The sequence below is a fragment of the Gouania willdenowi genome, unplaced genomic scaffold, assembly GCF_900634775.1.
Source record: "Gouania willdenowi unplaced genomic scaffold, fGouWil2.1 scaffold_384_arrow_ctg1, whole genome shotgun sequence".
Lineage (NCBI taxonomy): Eukaryota > Metazoa > Chordata > Actinopteri > Blenniiformes > Gobiesocidae > Gouania > Gouania willdenowi.
The window spans coordinates 9,311-25,595 of NW_021145145.1; the positions used below are offsets into that span (position 1 = coordinate 9,311).

At 36.8% G+C, this 16,285-nt stretch overlaps 1 protein-coding gene across 1 annotated transcript in view; it reads right to left on the reverse strand.

Moving 5' to 3' along the window:
* Nucleotides 1-1,081: 1,081 nt before the first annotated feature.
* Nucleotides 1,082-16,285, reverse strand: part of LOC114460052 (NACHT, LRR and PYD domains-containing protein 12-like) — a 50,350-nt gene continuing 35,146 nt past the window's right edge. Inside the window, exons 8-10 of the mRNA XM_028442085.1 lie at nt 16,142-16,277; nt 1,837-1,861; nt 1,082-1,714 (exon numbers count right to left, since the gene is read on the reverse strand). Of these exons, the coding sequence (XP_028297886.1) occupies nt 1,185-1,714; nt 1,837-1,861; nt 16,142-16,277 (691 nt within the window). The 3' untranslated portion in view covers nt 1,082-1,184. The remainder of the gene's footprint in view (nt 1,715-1,836; nt 1,862-16,141; nt 16,278-16,285) is intronic.

Below are 16,285 nucleotides of genomic sequence, written 5' to 3' on the forward strand. Positions count from 1 at the left end.
TCTTTAGATCAATGTGTCCAACATGTGATACAGTAAAATCAACACCACTGTGAACATTTGAACACACTGTCAGACTCAGATCCACCTTTTTCACTCAATGATGTTCTGATGAACTTACTGCAGCACTGCCCACAGTAGTTGTTGATGTAACTCACTTTCCTTTACACAGGAGATCTGATCTTTAGATATTGGTGTATTTTTTTATTTCAGCCTCTGTTGATCATCATAACTTCATAGCATTTACTCAGACATTCTCAACACAGACACATGGTGATACAGGACTGTGGACCAGAACATGTTATCAGGAGATACAAATGATTTCAGCCTGTCTCACTGTGCCTGAGAAAAAATGTATCCCCTCTATAATCCTCAGGTGATGGACTAACACCATCTACTTTATTCTCTACACATTTATCATCATTTATAATAAAACATGTGAATTAGGAACAGTTTCACTTTTGTGGAGAAGAAGAACATGAGACAGATGTGACGTCATACTTTGTGTTCTCAGATGGCGCCACTTTTAGGCGTCCGGAAAGAAGATATGTCGTGTTGACTTCAAAATAGTGTTGGATGAATCTTATAAGATGGGAACAGGTCCTGATAGAAAAAACAGGCTGTGATCAGTGGGAGGGGCCTATAATGTCATTGTAAAATCTTTAGCCGTCACATTCTAAATACTGTATCTTTGCTATTTTTCAATGGATTCACATCAAATTTACATGTATTCTTGACCACAAGATGAGCAAAAAGTTACATTATAACCCCACCCAAAACCAAACAGGAAGTCAGTCATCTTGTCTGTCTGTCTCACAGAGGACTCAGAGACACTTCTGTCTATCTCTCTGTCTGTGTGTCTGACTGTCTGTAGGTGTGTGTGTGTGTTTGTCTGCGTGTCTGTCTGTGTAGCTGTGTCTGTCTGTCTGTTGGTGTGTCTGTGTAGCTGTGTGTGTATGTCTGTCGGTGTGTCTGTCTTTCTGTCTGTCTGTCTCTGAAGTTGTGTCTGTCTGTTAGTGTCTGTCTGTCTGTCTATGTGTGTGTTGGTGTGTGTTTGTCTGTCTGTCTCTCTGTCTGCGTTTCTGTCTGTCTGTCAGTCTATGTGTCTGTCTGTCAATGTTTCTGCCTGCCTGTCTGTGCGTGTGTGTCTGTGTAGCTGTGTGTGTCTGTCTGTCTGTCTGTCTGTCTCACAGAGGACTCAGAGACACTGAGGAACCATAGGACCAACATCTAAACCCAGGATACAGAGTGTCAGTGAAGGAGGTACAGACGGTGTGGATGAGTGTCAGAGAGTCAGAGGAGACTTCATAGAAGGACAGACGTCCATCAGGACAGTCCACATACACTCCTACTCTACCAGAGGAACCACAGGGACAGAAGGTAGGTGTGATTATGTTATTGTGAATGAAGATGTAAAAACCACTGTTACATTTCAGACTCCAGGACTGATTATTACGTCCAAACCAACAATCATAACTGATTCCTTTTCTACTGATTTCTCTGTAACTCACTGCTATAGAAACATATCCATTCCACTCCACCTCCCAGTAACAGTGACCAGTCAGACCAGTACTACACAGAACCTGATAGATATCAAACCTGTCCTGATGATCAGGATAAAGCTCCTCCTCCTTCACACATGTCACTATCCTGTTGTTGTCAGACAGTCTGAGGTTTCTGTTGATGGAGTTTGTGTCGAGGTGAATGTGACAGAAATCTGATGAGACACAAAGAAACAACAGTTGATCATGTGATGCTTCATTCTCTCTGTATCACTGACATGTTCATTCACTCAGAGCTTCATGAGGACACTTTGAATGAACACACACACACACTTACACTTCCTCACACCAGCTTTGATCCTCTGCTCTCCTCCATGGTCCACCCTGCAGGAGCAAACACAGGCAGTGATTTACACACCTAAAGAGTCCAAAGTGCTGCTCAGAAACCTGATGCCATCTCCATCAAGCTCTCCATGTTTCTACTGGTTTGTCTTCAACAGCTTCACCTTCTTCATCTCCTTCAAAGTGTTCCTCTCTTCATCCTCACTGATTGGTTCCACCTCCTCTGATCTTAACTATACACTATTATATATATGTATATATACACTATTTGGTCACCTAGGCTGAAATCCAATCAGAACTCATGTGATCTAACGTATTGATCACATCTAATCTGTCTGTGTTTACAAACATTGATACCATCATAAATCAGGTTGATCAACAGTAACTGAATATTCAGCAGGGCCACAGGAAGTAGGGGTTCTGCAGTTCCCCCAGCAACACACAGATTCTGAACTCCCTGGACATTCGTCTCCTCATGAGAGACTTTATCTCCACGCCCCCAGCGCACACCTCCACATCTGGACACCTGTAACCATGGCAACCCTCCCTGCAGCTCAAAGTAAGAGCATGGTGCCACCGTACACTTTCATATCTATTCGTACAGTTTAACGTCACACTACAGTATTTTTACAAGGTGGTGGTGATGGAGATGGAGTGTGTTATTATGATTGTGTGTTCTGTGTGTAATGGATGTGGAGAGTTGTTAAATAACGTTTAAATAGTCAGATTATTTCCTTGTGGTGTGCATAAAAGGATTTTGGAGTCACGTGACATAAACATAGATGGTGCAGTGACTCAGGTTCATGTCAGCTGATCTAATCTATTGCATTGTTATAGTGTTATTGTGAAGTTTAGCTAATAGTGCATATATTCATCTGAGAACTGATGATTTCTGTCCGTTACAGACCCTGGCTGTGAGTGTGCACCAGGGGCGTAGCACCACATTTTGGGCCCTGGGTACAAATCATCTTGTTGGGCCCCTCCTGTAACTTTTAATAAGTACACTTTTTTTCACCTGGAAACTATACTAGTATTATTATATAAACTTTATTTTTTTTTTTTTGTCTTTTATTTGAACTAGATTTATATATTTCAGAAAGTTAAAGTATAGGATACAGTTATTTGATATTTACTGTATTTGTATTTGTATTGTGTATTTAAAAAACAATAATTCAAAAAACTTTAAAAATAGAATTTTAATCAGTTTTTACCTATTTTTTCACCAATTACTAGACATTTAAACTCAATTTAATTCCAGGCTGACCCTAAGGTTGAAAAAAACTGCAATAACCTAATGACTCCATATCCATTGTTTGTATTTTATAACTCTGTTCTACTATATTTTAATGGTTTATTGAAAAATGTGTTTGTGACATACTTTTGCTACCATACACATATATATACACACACACACACACAAAGCAAACCTGTACAAAGGTTAATAAAAGGTAAATATAGATTAATTAGAATCATAGGGACACTCTGGACACCTACTTAAGACTTAGTGGCAGCAAAATGTAGTTTTTAAAAATCATCTTTTTTTAAATAAATTTATTTCCATTTAAAATTTGACGTCCAAAAGGAATGTTCCAGCATTTAAATGTGTGAGTGCATGTAGTTAATTTCAAACTAAATAATGTAATAGACATTCATGATTAGTTGTTTGTGTGTTTTACTTTATTTTCATTTCTACTTTTTCCTCTCTAATTAGAGTTAACATACTGATCATGGACAATAACTTTGTTTATGTTTTTGCTGTTGTTTAATAGGATTACAGCAGTTTTTTGGGGTAATAATCACAATATCAAACATTGATTAATTTGTTTAAATGGTTCTTTTCTTTAGTCTTTATGTCTTTGTCCTTCATGCATTGAGTAAAAAAAGGTCTTAATAGTTATAACTTGTAGTTTAAATAAGTTTGGTAGTCGTACATATTTTTGTTATTTTTAGTTTTTGAATGTGGATAATATCACTCACTAAATCATAATTCTCCCTTTAGAAATACATTTGTCTTATTAATTCTAAAACATTACAATGAGAAATAAATGAATAAACAAACCTCTTTGTTTCATATATCTTTGTAAAAGAGATGGAATCCATCCTACTTTGGAGGGAGCATCTCTACTATCAGAAAACATGGCACATTTATGACATCTCATGAATGAGACCATGTTACAGAGGGGGAGTCCTCCACGCCCCTCTGCGCTTGCCTTAGGACAGTTTCCCTCCCATTGCTATCAGGATAGCTGTGTTCATCGCCATGACAACTGTTGTGATGGTGATGAATATTATTTTATGGAGACGGTGTCAGTCTCCCGACCCATATTTCACAATGATTTTAACATAAAATCAAATAAAAGAGCTATCAATTATAAAAATCTGAAAAAAATTAAAATCTCAAATCTAGAAACACCAAAACATAAAACCATTAGATGTGCTCTATTAAATATTAGATCACTGAGATCCAAATCTCTACTAGTAAATGACCTTATCTCAGAAAATAACTTTGATTTATTCTGTTTAACTGAAACACGGCTGTATCAAGATGAATATGTTAGTTTAAATGAAGCCACTCCTCCCAGTCATTTAAATACTCATATGCCACGAGACATAGGCCGTGGAGGTGGTGTAGCAGCTATTTATCATTCCTCTCTCCTAATCTATCCTAAACCAAAGGCCAATTACACTTCCTTTGAAAGCCTGGTTCTAAATTTATCTCATATCGAATCAAAAACCTGCCAGCCAGTCTTATTTGCGATAATTTACCGTCCTCCAGGCCCTTATTCTGAATTTCTATCAGAATTCTCTGAGTTTATATCAAACTTAGTCCTCAGTTCTGATAAAATACTGATAGTAGGAGATTTTAATATCCATGTGGACAAAGATAGTGATAGCCTGAGCTCAGCCTTTATGTCCCTAATAGACTCAGTTGGCTTTTTTCAAACTATTAATAAAGCTACTCATCGTTTAAATCATACTCTTGATCTTGTTCTAACATATGGCCTTGATATTAATGAACTAAAAGTCTACCCTGAAAATCCTCTGCTATCAGATCACTTTTTAATATCTTTTAACATTATCCTAGAGGATCTCGCACTGTGCAATAAAATAGTTACGAGTAGAAATCTGTCCAATAATGCTGTGGCTAAATTTAAAGAGGCCATTCCTGCTGCCTTAAACTCAGTGCACCATCCAATAAATAACTATGACATTAATTATAACCCCTCTCAACTGGATCTGCTTGTCGATAGCTCTGCTAGTCTGCTAAAATCCACCTTGGACTCAATTGCCCCATTGAGGGAAAAAACTATTAAACGTCAGAGGAAAGCTCCGTGGTTTAGCTCTGAAACTCACACACTCAAACAAACAACCCGTAAATTAGAGAGAATGTGGCGCTCCAATAAAACAGAGGAGTCACGAATACTCTGGCAAGAAAGCCATAGTAAATACATGACAGCCTTACGACATAGTCGATCTACATACTACTCCTCACTAATTGAAGAAAATAAAAATAATCCGAGGTACCTTTTCAGCACTGTAGCCAGGCTAACACAAAGTCAGAGCTCTATTGAGCCCATGATTCCTCTAGCCCTCAGCTGTGAGGACTTTATGACATTTTTTAACGATAAAATTCATAAGATTAGAGATAAAATTAGCCACTCCCTGCCTTCACCTGGGCCTGCTGTACCATTAAATGTAAATAGGCCTAACCTAAACTGTTTCACACATATAGGACTTCAGGAACTTAACTCTATTATTTCATCCTCCAAACCATCGACCTGCCTTTCAGATCCGATCCCAACTAAGCTGTTTAAAGAAGTTGTTCCCCTGGTCTGCCCATCTTTGTTGGAGACAATAAATATATCCCTATCAATAGGCTACGTGCCACAGTCCTTTAAAGTAGCTGTAATCAAACCCCTTCTCAAAAAACCTACTCTTGATTCCAGCACTTTAGCAAACTACAGGCCTATATCTAATCTTCCTTTTATTTCAAAGATTCTTGAGAAAGTTGTGGCAGCTCAGCTCTGTGAATTTCTTCAAAACAACAGCCTGTTCGAGGACTTCCAGTCAGGCTTTAGAGCTCAACACAGCACAGAGACTGCTTTAGTTAAAGTAACTAATGATCTACTCTGGGCTTCAGATGAAGGACGACTCTCAGTGCTGGTTTTATTAGATCTTAGTGCAGCTTTTGACACTATAGATCACTATATTCTACTAGAGAGATTAGAGAAATTACTTGGAATCACAGGGACTGCCCTAAACTGGTTTAAGTCCTACCTATCTGATAGGTACCAGTTTGTACACGTGAATAATAAGTCTTCTGTGTACACTAAAGTAAGCTACGGGGTTCCTCAGGGCTCTGTGCTAGGTCCAATCCTCTTCTGTATCTATATGATCCCCCTTGGTAATGTTATGAGAAAATACTCTGTTAACTTCCACTGCTATGCTGATGATACCCAACTGTATGTATCAATGAAGCCAGGTGAGACAAATCAGCTATCTAAACTTGAGGCCTGTCTAAAGGACATTAGGGCCTGGATGGACCAAAATTTTCTTCTTCTCAACTCAGACAAGACTGAGGTCATTGTACTGGGCCCGCGACACCTTAGAGAAACCTATGCTAGCCTAACTGCCCTAGATGGCATTACTCTGGCACAAAGCACAACTGTTAGAAACCTTGGGGTTCTATTTGATCAGGACTTATCCTTCAACTCTCACATAAAACAAACTTCAAGAACTGCCTTCTTTCATCTCCGTAACATTGCTAAAATCAGATCTATCCTGTCTCAGGGCGACGCCGAAAAACTAGTCCATGCTTTTGTTACCTCTAGACTGGATTATTGTAATTCTCTTTTAGCAGGCTGCCCGAGCAAGTCGCTTAAGACACTTCAGCTGGTTCAAAATGCTGCAGCACGTGTACTGACTAAAACTAGGAGAAGAGATCACATTACTCCTGTATTAGCCTCTCTGCATTGGCTTCCCATAAAATATAGAATAGAATTCAAGATTCTTCTTCTCACTTATAAAGCCCTAAATGGACAGGCACCAGTCTATCTCAAGGAGCTTGTAGTGCCATACAATCCCCCCAGAACACTACGCTCTCAAAATGCTGGACGACTCGTTGTTCCATTTGTCTCTAAAAGTAGTATAGGAGGAAGAGCTTTCAGTTATCAGGCCCCACTTCTCTGGAACCATCTACCAACCACGGTTCGGGGGGCAGACACCCTCTCTACCTTTAAGGTTAGGCTCAAAACATTCCTCTTTGGTAAAGCTTTTAGTTAGGAACCAGCTCATAGCTCATAATTAAGATGCAATAGGCATAGACTGCCGGGGGGGGGGAGTCTGGCATGCTCAGTTGGAGAGAGGTTGGAGAGGGCGTTAAGAGAGAGGTCATTTAGGCTAGAGAGGGACCGGAGAGGGTCCCATTCCTCTTTTCAAACACTCCCTCTATGTCTGCTTCTTCCCTTGTGTGTTTGCTCCTGTACTCCTTCTGGCTTTTGTCTAGCAGGTCCGTGGGATCCTCAGTGTGGAGTTACAGAGACTCAGCGGCTCTGTCTCCACCCTTTCCTCTGCACACACCCAACACAGCATAACGTGGATGGCTGTTCATCATAGGAATGGGATCCACACAAGGTTCCTGCTACTTAACAGAAGGTTTTCCTTGCCGCCATGATGAATTCATGTTGGGTGTGGGATACATATGTATGTGTATATACGTATATATGCATATGTGTGTATCCATAAAATGAAGAGTCCGTCCTTAAGACTGCTCTACTGTAAAGTGCCTTGAGATACCATTGGTTATGATTTGGCGCTATACAAATAAAGATTGATTGATTGATTGATTGATTGATAAAAGTACATTATTCCATCGATCAATTACAAGAGACGGGATTGTTTTTATTAAGAGATTAATAGTAAACAAATAATTTACTTGATCTATTGATTGACTGTATATAGTGATTATTTCAAAAACATAATAATTAAACATTAGACAACCATACATATTCACAGAAGTATAATTTACAAACCTCTCAACACTTCTCTTTAATAAATAACAATAATAATCTTGATAAAATATATTTATGGCTTTGTATCTAAAACTTCAACATAATTCACATAAATGTACATATATACACACTAACACATACAATTACACACTCATATATAAATGATAAATAGAGATTGATAAAATACATATACACCCATACATATATATCTACACATAAACACACACATGAAAAAAAATAAAATAAAAAGAAACATAGATTTGAACATTAGCTGAACAACTTTACACAAATAATTAACACTAGAAATAATAATTATAAAATACTTTAGTTTAAATATATTTTTACTACTTTAACTTTTACAACTAGAATAGGCTAAAAATGAATTAAATGAATAAATGAAGACTGAGACACAAATAAATATAAAAATGAATGAATTAAAAGAATAAATAAGTAAACAAATATTTAAAAAAGTCAATACAAAAATAAATACAAAATACTTTTGTTTTAATGACAATTTACCAAAAACCTTATGGGTAATGCTAAAATAAATTTGTTTTTTGAAAATAGCCAAACACAGACTCATTATAAAACCTTATAGACTCAAAATGGCTCCACCCAGATAGTTTTGATTATGTTAAACTCAGAATAAATAACAAACTGTTTCCTACAAGAACATGACATCAAAATAAATAAAACCAGGAAATAACACAAGCACCAAAACATCAGCCTATTGCAAAACAGAAATATAATAATAATGTGAATAATAATAAACATAAAAATAAGAGTAAGAAAAATGAAAATAATAACAATAATATTATCAATATAAATATGAAATAAGAATAATGATAAATAATCTAAATGAGACTGATCTGGGACATGTCATCTACCAGTGGCTGTTAGTGATTGGTCGATGACCGTTGCTATGGATACTATGGACAAATAAAGAATGAATTCTGAGGAAACACTATGAAAAAGACTAAACTTATCATTCCCTGCTGATAAAACAAGTAAAGACTGAAGGACACGTCACAGAAAACAATAATGCTGCTAAAGCTGCTACAATATGAACTCTGAATAAATGGAGACTTTGAACCACATGGAATGAACTTTGACCCTGAACATTTAACATTAATATTACATAGAAGCTTAGTGGTGGTGGTGTCTGCTGGTCTCTTAATGGTTTTCTGGTGTATGTTGGCATGAAACACATCAGTTTAGAAATTATTAAATTAAAACTATATGTTAAATTCCCATAAGGTTTTATAGATAACGCTAATAATTCTGTAATTTGTCTCATGTTTAATTAAAAAACTAATACATTAATGAAATAAGATAAAATACTAATTATTGAACAAACTAAAAAACTTGAATTGTAATGTCAAATTAGGAAAATAAACTAAAATACATTTTGGTTAAGAAACTTTGTTATAAAAGTTCAGCCTTTGTTTCAAAGTTAGATTTGAAATGTTTCACATAAAAATATCTCCTTCATAGACCAGTAATTAATTTATTGAAAAGTTAAACCTAAAATGTAAAAAAAACTAAGGAATATAAATAGGAAACACAACAATATTTCTGTTTTAGTTTGATTTTGAATATTTCATTTAAAATCACTAATGTCCTAAAAAGTCACAACATTATTACATTATTTAATAATAATAAATATAGAAACAAAACACACATCAAACAAATGTTTTTCTGATCTTAAATCAGAAATGTCCAAATCAACATATATTAAATTAAAACAGCTTTAATAGATAAACCAGAAATCAATGTCTCCTCTTTTTGACATGAATGAAATGAATGATTATGAAACTATATCTTGTGTGAACTGCAGTGAACTGGTAGAAAGAACATTAGATAACACACAACACAACTTGTTCACAACTGATACAGAAAGAATATAAAAATAACATTGTTTGACCTAGAAAATAAACACTTACACAACAGAATAATTACAACACAAACATTGATTAAATTATAGATTATGGAAACAACACACGCACGCACACACACACACACATGCACACATATATAGAGATATATATATGTATGTGTGGGTGAATGAATAAGGATGATGTCATGCTGTATGTATGGGAGAAACGTGTTGTGAGTGTGAGTGTGCCAGTGGGCGTGTCATAGAGTGATTGTTTGATGGATGATGACACTTTATGTATAACTGAGAGAAACGTGTTGTGAGTGAAAAATGTACCAGGGCGTGTCTTTGAGTGAGTGATCATGTAATAGAAGGATAGCTGTTTGCACACACATATATATATATATATATATATATATATATATATACACACATACAGTACATACACAATGTAACACTCCACAACACTTTACAGTTGTAGCTTGAATAAAAGTCATATTTTTGAGTTAAAAGGTAAATGAACAAATGATCTTAATAACAGACATGGATAACATTATTTCATATATTGAGGAATCATATATACTGTATAGACCCTGGCCCAGAATGCAGAACAGTGGTTGATCACCTGAGGTTATAAAAACAACCTCACCACCTAAAACGTCTAATCAAAGGTGGGGGGGCTGAACTGTACATGGTACGTGGTCTATAGATTTAACTAGGACTCTTTAGAGAGATAATAAAGACATAAATACAATCAAAAATCTGTTCCATTGTAATCTATATAAATATTAGTAGAGGCATGAATTAACATAACACCTGGTTACATTTCTGTTTTGTTCTAATTACTGTTTTATACTAATGATTTGATTTTTATTTTTCAGTTCTTTGGGTTATTTTCTTACTTTTTTATTCACTTCTTTAATAATCTCTGTTAGTTTGAATATTATGTTACAACTGTGTGGAATAATGTCATTTTCCTCTCTTTATGTTCTAAAAATCTCACAACTAAAACCCTTATGTGTATTTATATCCTCAGATAGATAAATACATATGTAGACATGGATAGAATTAGATAGAAATTATAACTTGAAATATTTAAAAAATCATAATCAACCTTTGAAATGTATATAAATGTAGTTTTTTGTTCACAGGATACAGACATCACCAGCTGAGAACAGAAACCATTGGATAAGTATTTGATTTAGTCTAGGACGTATATGTTTAACTTTAATTATGATTTATTTATTTTTAATAAATATAATAAGTTACAAGAGAGGGCAATGATAAATTACTTTAAATGTAAATTAAAATAATCTGAAACCAACCACCTGCTCAGTTAGGAAATAGAACAGCTGATAGAATAACACTAATTAACTAATATGGATTCATATAATTGTAATTTAAATGAGTAACCGATATCACTGTGCTTTAATTGATTTTTATTCAACAAAAGTTTCTATATTATATTGATAGATTATTTCTACACAGTTTATATTAGAGGGTGATCACGTGTTTTTGTCGTTTGTGCTTCAAAAGCTTCCATATAAATTTGATAAAGATTGATATTAATTTCTGAAAGTCATTTCCTGATTGGTCGCTGTGGGCAGGCAGGACCGTGAAGGTATTTTTCCTCACTAAGAAATAAGAATCAATCAATCAATCAGTTAAGGTTCCTGCTGTGGGTTTTCACATTCACATGGAAAGAGAAGTGATATTAAAATAAAATACACACACACTACATAGCAATCATAGACTCACCTCACTATGTGGTTGTATATAATAAAGAAATTATAAAATATGTATTGAATAAATCTTACAACACCTTTTGTAATCATGTGATGTTTTATAAGATTGATTTTGATGAGCATGTTTTCCAGTTATTGTTTGTACAGATAAATATAAGTGGCTTATTTCAAGTTTACTGTGTATATTTAGTTTAAACACAAATCATGTTTGTATTCTGTTCTGTTCTACTTATAACTTTTTTCTTATATTAAAACATAGTCTAACAGTAAATCCAGATAAATGTAATAAAGTTAAATAAAAGTTTTTGGCCCACTCTAACAATGGTAAACAAAATAGGAATATAACTTGAAATAAAATTGAAGGAAAAATAAAATAAATTAACAAGCTTACTTTAAGTAACCTGATATTATAATTTCCAAATAACGTTAATATAACATATTAAAACATAGTCTGAATTAAATATTTTGTCTTATTCATAATTTTTTATAGTCACACTGTTAAACAGTGTGAAGACAGGAAATGTTAGAATGGATTATTATTCATGGTTTCTTTTTATGTGTAATACTATAATTATATATCTTTATACTCAATAAATCTATTCATAAAATATATTCAGGTCAACTTGTTAGCTGTCATTTTCAGAACAAGGACAAACAGTTTCAGAACATCTGATCTAATGATCAATAATAATGAATAAATCATTAAATCTTAAACATAATTTGTATTGCTTTAAATCACCAGTAAATGACATCTTTAACTAATTACAAGGAGCTGATCATTTGATTTCTAAATATATAAAAACACTGATAAATCTATGTTTGGGGCCCAGGGAGTGAGCAGACCCTGAGGACCACAGCTGTGTTTTAGATGAGTGTCTGTTCTTCTATTGACTTGTTATGACTTGTTGATTCATTTTCTGTTCATCTCTAATAAATTGATTGATTGATTCAGCAAAACCTCTGACTATGTCTCTATGTATGAAATCTCAGATACTGAACACGAGAGTTAGCTCGAAAACTCTAACAATTGTTGAACAATGATATTTGTAACATAAGTCTACAGTTTGAAATAGATTTAAAACGTTTTAAAAACATACATATTTATGTTTTAATAATTGTATGAGTGGGTCAAGTTAAACATTTTATTATTTTATTTTATGCATTGTTGGAATGTCTGTGGTAAATAAATATTTTCATATTTTAACACTAGAAGTCCCAGGGATTTCTATATCCCCCCAGAAGTCCCAGAGCAGGGTCAAATGAACTCTAGGACCAAACTGACGACTCTGATGGCTACAATTTGCCTCTATTCATTTGTAAATGAATCACCTGAGAAATCAGCAGGGGGGAGAGCCTGACTCTAACAATGGAAGTCTGGAATGTTAGGGGGAAGTGCCCTGGAAGCTAAAGTCACAATGCCCCGTTTATTAACTCGTTCTGCTTGATGCTGGGGGAGAACAAACACAGACTACAAACATTGAAAGAAACAGAGTCACCTCTTCCAACACACCTGATTCAAATGATTATCAGGCTTCTGCAGAGCTGGATGATCATTTGAATAAGGTGTGCTGATTAGCGGCCCTCGAGGACCGGAATTGGACACCACTGGAATACCATGTTGTCATGCAGCCTTTTGTGCTGTGGGGAATAAATAGCTGGCTGCTTCCACCTGCTGACACTCCACACTTATCCTACTCAAAATGCAGAGAAGGTTTACCACTCAAGAAGCGTTGGAATTGATCCTGAACAATGCAAACCCTTGTGACTCAGATGGGGAGGACATAAACCTTCAGCCAAATTCGGATTCGGACTCTGAGCTGTCTTCAGGTTAGATTTCCCAAACATCCTATTTTCATTTCCTGACTTTATTTTTATTTAAAACCGAAGAAAAGAATAATTTGAATTTTTTCACATTGCAGATGACGCGACTGCTCCTCATCTGGAAAAGAGAGCTCGGTTGGAGAGTGAGCCCACAGAGACGGCGAAAGAGGGCACAGTGTGGCATGAAGAACATGTGGGTACAATTCTCCGTTTCACTCCAATGGAACCGTACGCTGCAGATGGAGAGCCAACAGCAAAGGCCAGAAGAAGAATCAGGAGTCGCCTTCAGAGCTTCCTCTGTTTCATTACTGTTGGCATGCTCCGTCCCATTCAAGAATGGACTATTCAGCATGCACGGCAAACGGAGCAGACGGACTGGTTCATGATCCTCCATGAACTAATGGCATTTATTTCTGTTATTATTTTGAGGGGGGTGACCAAGGTTCCATCTCTGCGTGACAGCTGGTCAGCATGCCTGGGAAACCCACTTATCACTGGAATTATGTCACGAAACCGTTTCCAAGACATCATGCGTCACCTACGATTTGATGACATGTTTACGCGCAGTGAGCGAGTGCAGACAGATAAGTTTGCTGCAATTTCGGATGTGTGGGGATCGTTTGTTACCAACTGCATCACATGCTACAACCCTGGTCGACACATCACAATTGATGAACAGCTTTTCCCATCGAAGACTCGCTGCTGTTTCCTGCAGTACATTGCAACAAAACCCGACAAATTTGGCATAAAGTTTTGGGTGGCTTGTGATTTGAAAACAAAGTACATCTGCAATGTCCTCCCATATCTTGGAAAGGACCCCAGTCGTCCCAGTGAGGAGAGACTTTCTGAGAGTGTGGTGATGAAGCTGATGGAACCATTTATGGACAAAGGCAGGACGGTCACCACGGACAATTTCTTTACATCACTGACACTTGCACGACGACTGCTCAGCCGGAAAACCACCATCCTCGGGACAGTCAACAAGATTCGCCGGGAAATTCCTCAGTCAACTAGAAAGATGGACCGCAAGGAATTCACCACTCAGGTATGTTGTTGGTCGTTTTTATTCCATCAACACCTCTGAGTGTGTCATTGTGTTTAAAACCGCTATAATAACAACAATTTCTTCTTTTTTAGGTGTTTTCCACCACTGGTGCCACGCTGACGGTGTATGCGCCCAAACGAAAAAAGACCGTCTACATTCTCAGCAGCATGCACAGCGTGGTTGAGACTGAGGAAACCATCAAAAGGAAGCCAAACACCATCACCCAATACAACACCACAAAGTGCGGAGTGGATGTGATGGACCAGATGGTGCGGGAGTACAGTGTGCGCACAGGAACACGGCGATGGCCAGTCGCCGTGTTCTACAACATGATCGACATGGCGGCACTCAATGCACATCTGCTTTATCAAGCATGCACCGGGGTGCAGGAGAGACGGGTGGACTTCCTGGTTCAGCTAGCAAGAGAGTTGGCTAACTCTCATGTGAGTGAAAAGAAGGCACTCAAAGAGCAACTGCGCCAACAACAACCGCCTACACCTGGCCCTGGGAAAAGGGCTAAGTGTCAGATCAACCATTGCTGCAAGAGCAATCGCGCAACTGTGCGATGTGTTCATTGCCACAAATACACATGTGGCAAATGTAGGAGAGAGATACCGTGGCAGTGCCAAGTATGTCACGAGTCTCAATAAAAGGATGAAGGAGATTCTTCTAAATAAAAACCATTGAAAACAAATCACAGTTGTTCTTTTGCACATTTCTCACACCACACTGTCATTAAAAATAAATAATTTTTGTGTTCTCTTTGGGTCAAATGACACCTCTCTGGGTTTTATAGGTAAAAAGTTCATTTGACACCTCTGTGGGACTTCTAGTGTTAAAGGCAGGGTAGGTGTTTTTTTTAAAGCTAGCATGATTTTGAATGTAGCTTACCCCCCTCCCCTCTGTGCTCTGTCTCACTCACATGCATTAGCACCGCTGCTGCAGAAGTGGATCTAAGCTCATTGTTTGTATTGTGTAGAAACTACATCGTCTCATTCAGCAGTAAGTAAACACTAAACTTTATCATTATATACTGTATGTTAAAAAACGTGACTAAAAACTCTGTTTTAAGTCTGTCACCAATGACGCACTTTGAGTGTGGGCTCGTGCACGTGAGGGGTGGAGAACGAGCAGGAACACAGAGAGACGTGATTGGTTCATAATAATGGTCAAAGTTTTTAGAGGTTTACAGCTGCTACACATGATGGATTTTCTTTGTTTCTTTTTTCAGAGAACATAAGATCTTAATTTCTGTCAGAACATTAAGACAATTTCAATCAAAAAAAAAAAATCCCCCACCCTTCTTTTAATTGATTAATTGTTTGAATCATTGGATTTGATTTATACAATTGCAATGTTTGAATTTTAGTGGTTTGTAACATTCAGAGCTAGAAATGCAATAATTTATTTCGGTTTTCGGCTAGTAATTTAAATTTCGGTTCATCCCTAATTTTTTGACTTGATAACTTGTGTCAGAGAAAATATTAAAATATAATTTCACAAGATATATTTATATTTTGTATGAACACAATCCTCACTGATTGGTTCCACCTCCTCTGATCTTCTCTCTCATTCCTTCTTCAGCTCCTCATAGTTCTCCATCATCCTCTCCTCACTCCTCACTACCTTCTTATCTCTGTCCTTCATCCCTCTAACCTGTCCCAGTCCTCCTCCTTTAGTGTCCCACCTCTCACACCTTCATCACATTCCTCTGATACAGCTCTCTGTCACACATGTGATGGGGATTGATGTGAACATGTGATGAGTTTCTGTGATGTGTCTCACCTCAGAGTGTTCAGTTTCTGAGAGAGCAGCTCCACTGCTGAGTCTCCTGGATGGTTGTAGCTCAGGTCCAGCTCTCTCACACTGGAGGAGTTGGAGCTCAAAGCTGCTACCAGAGAAGCCCCGCCCACCTCTGTGATGACACAACCTGACAGACTGGATTC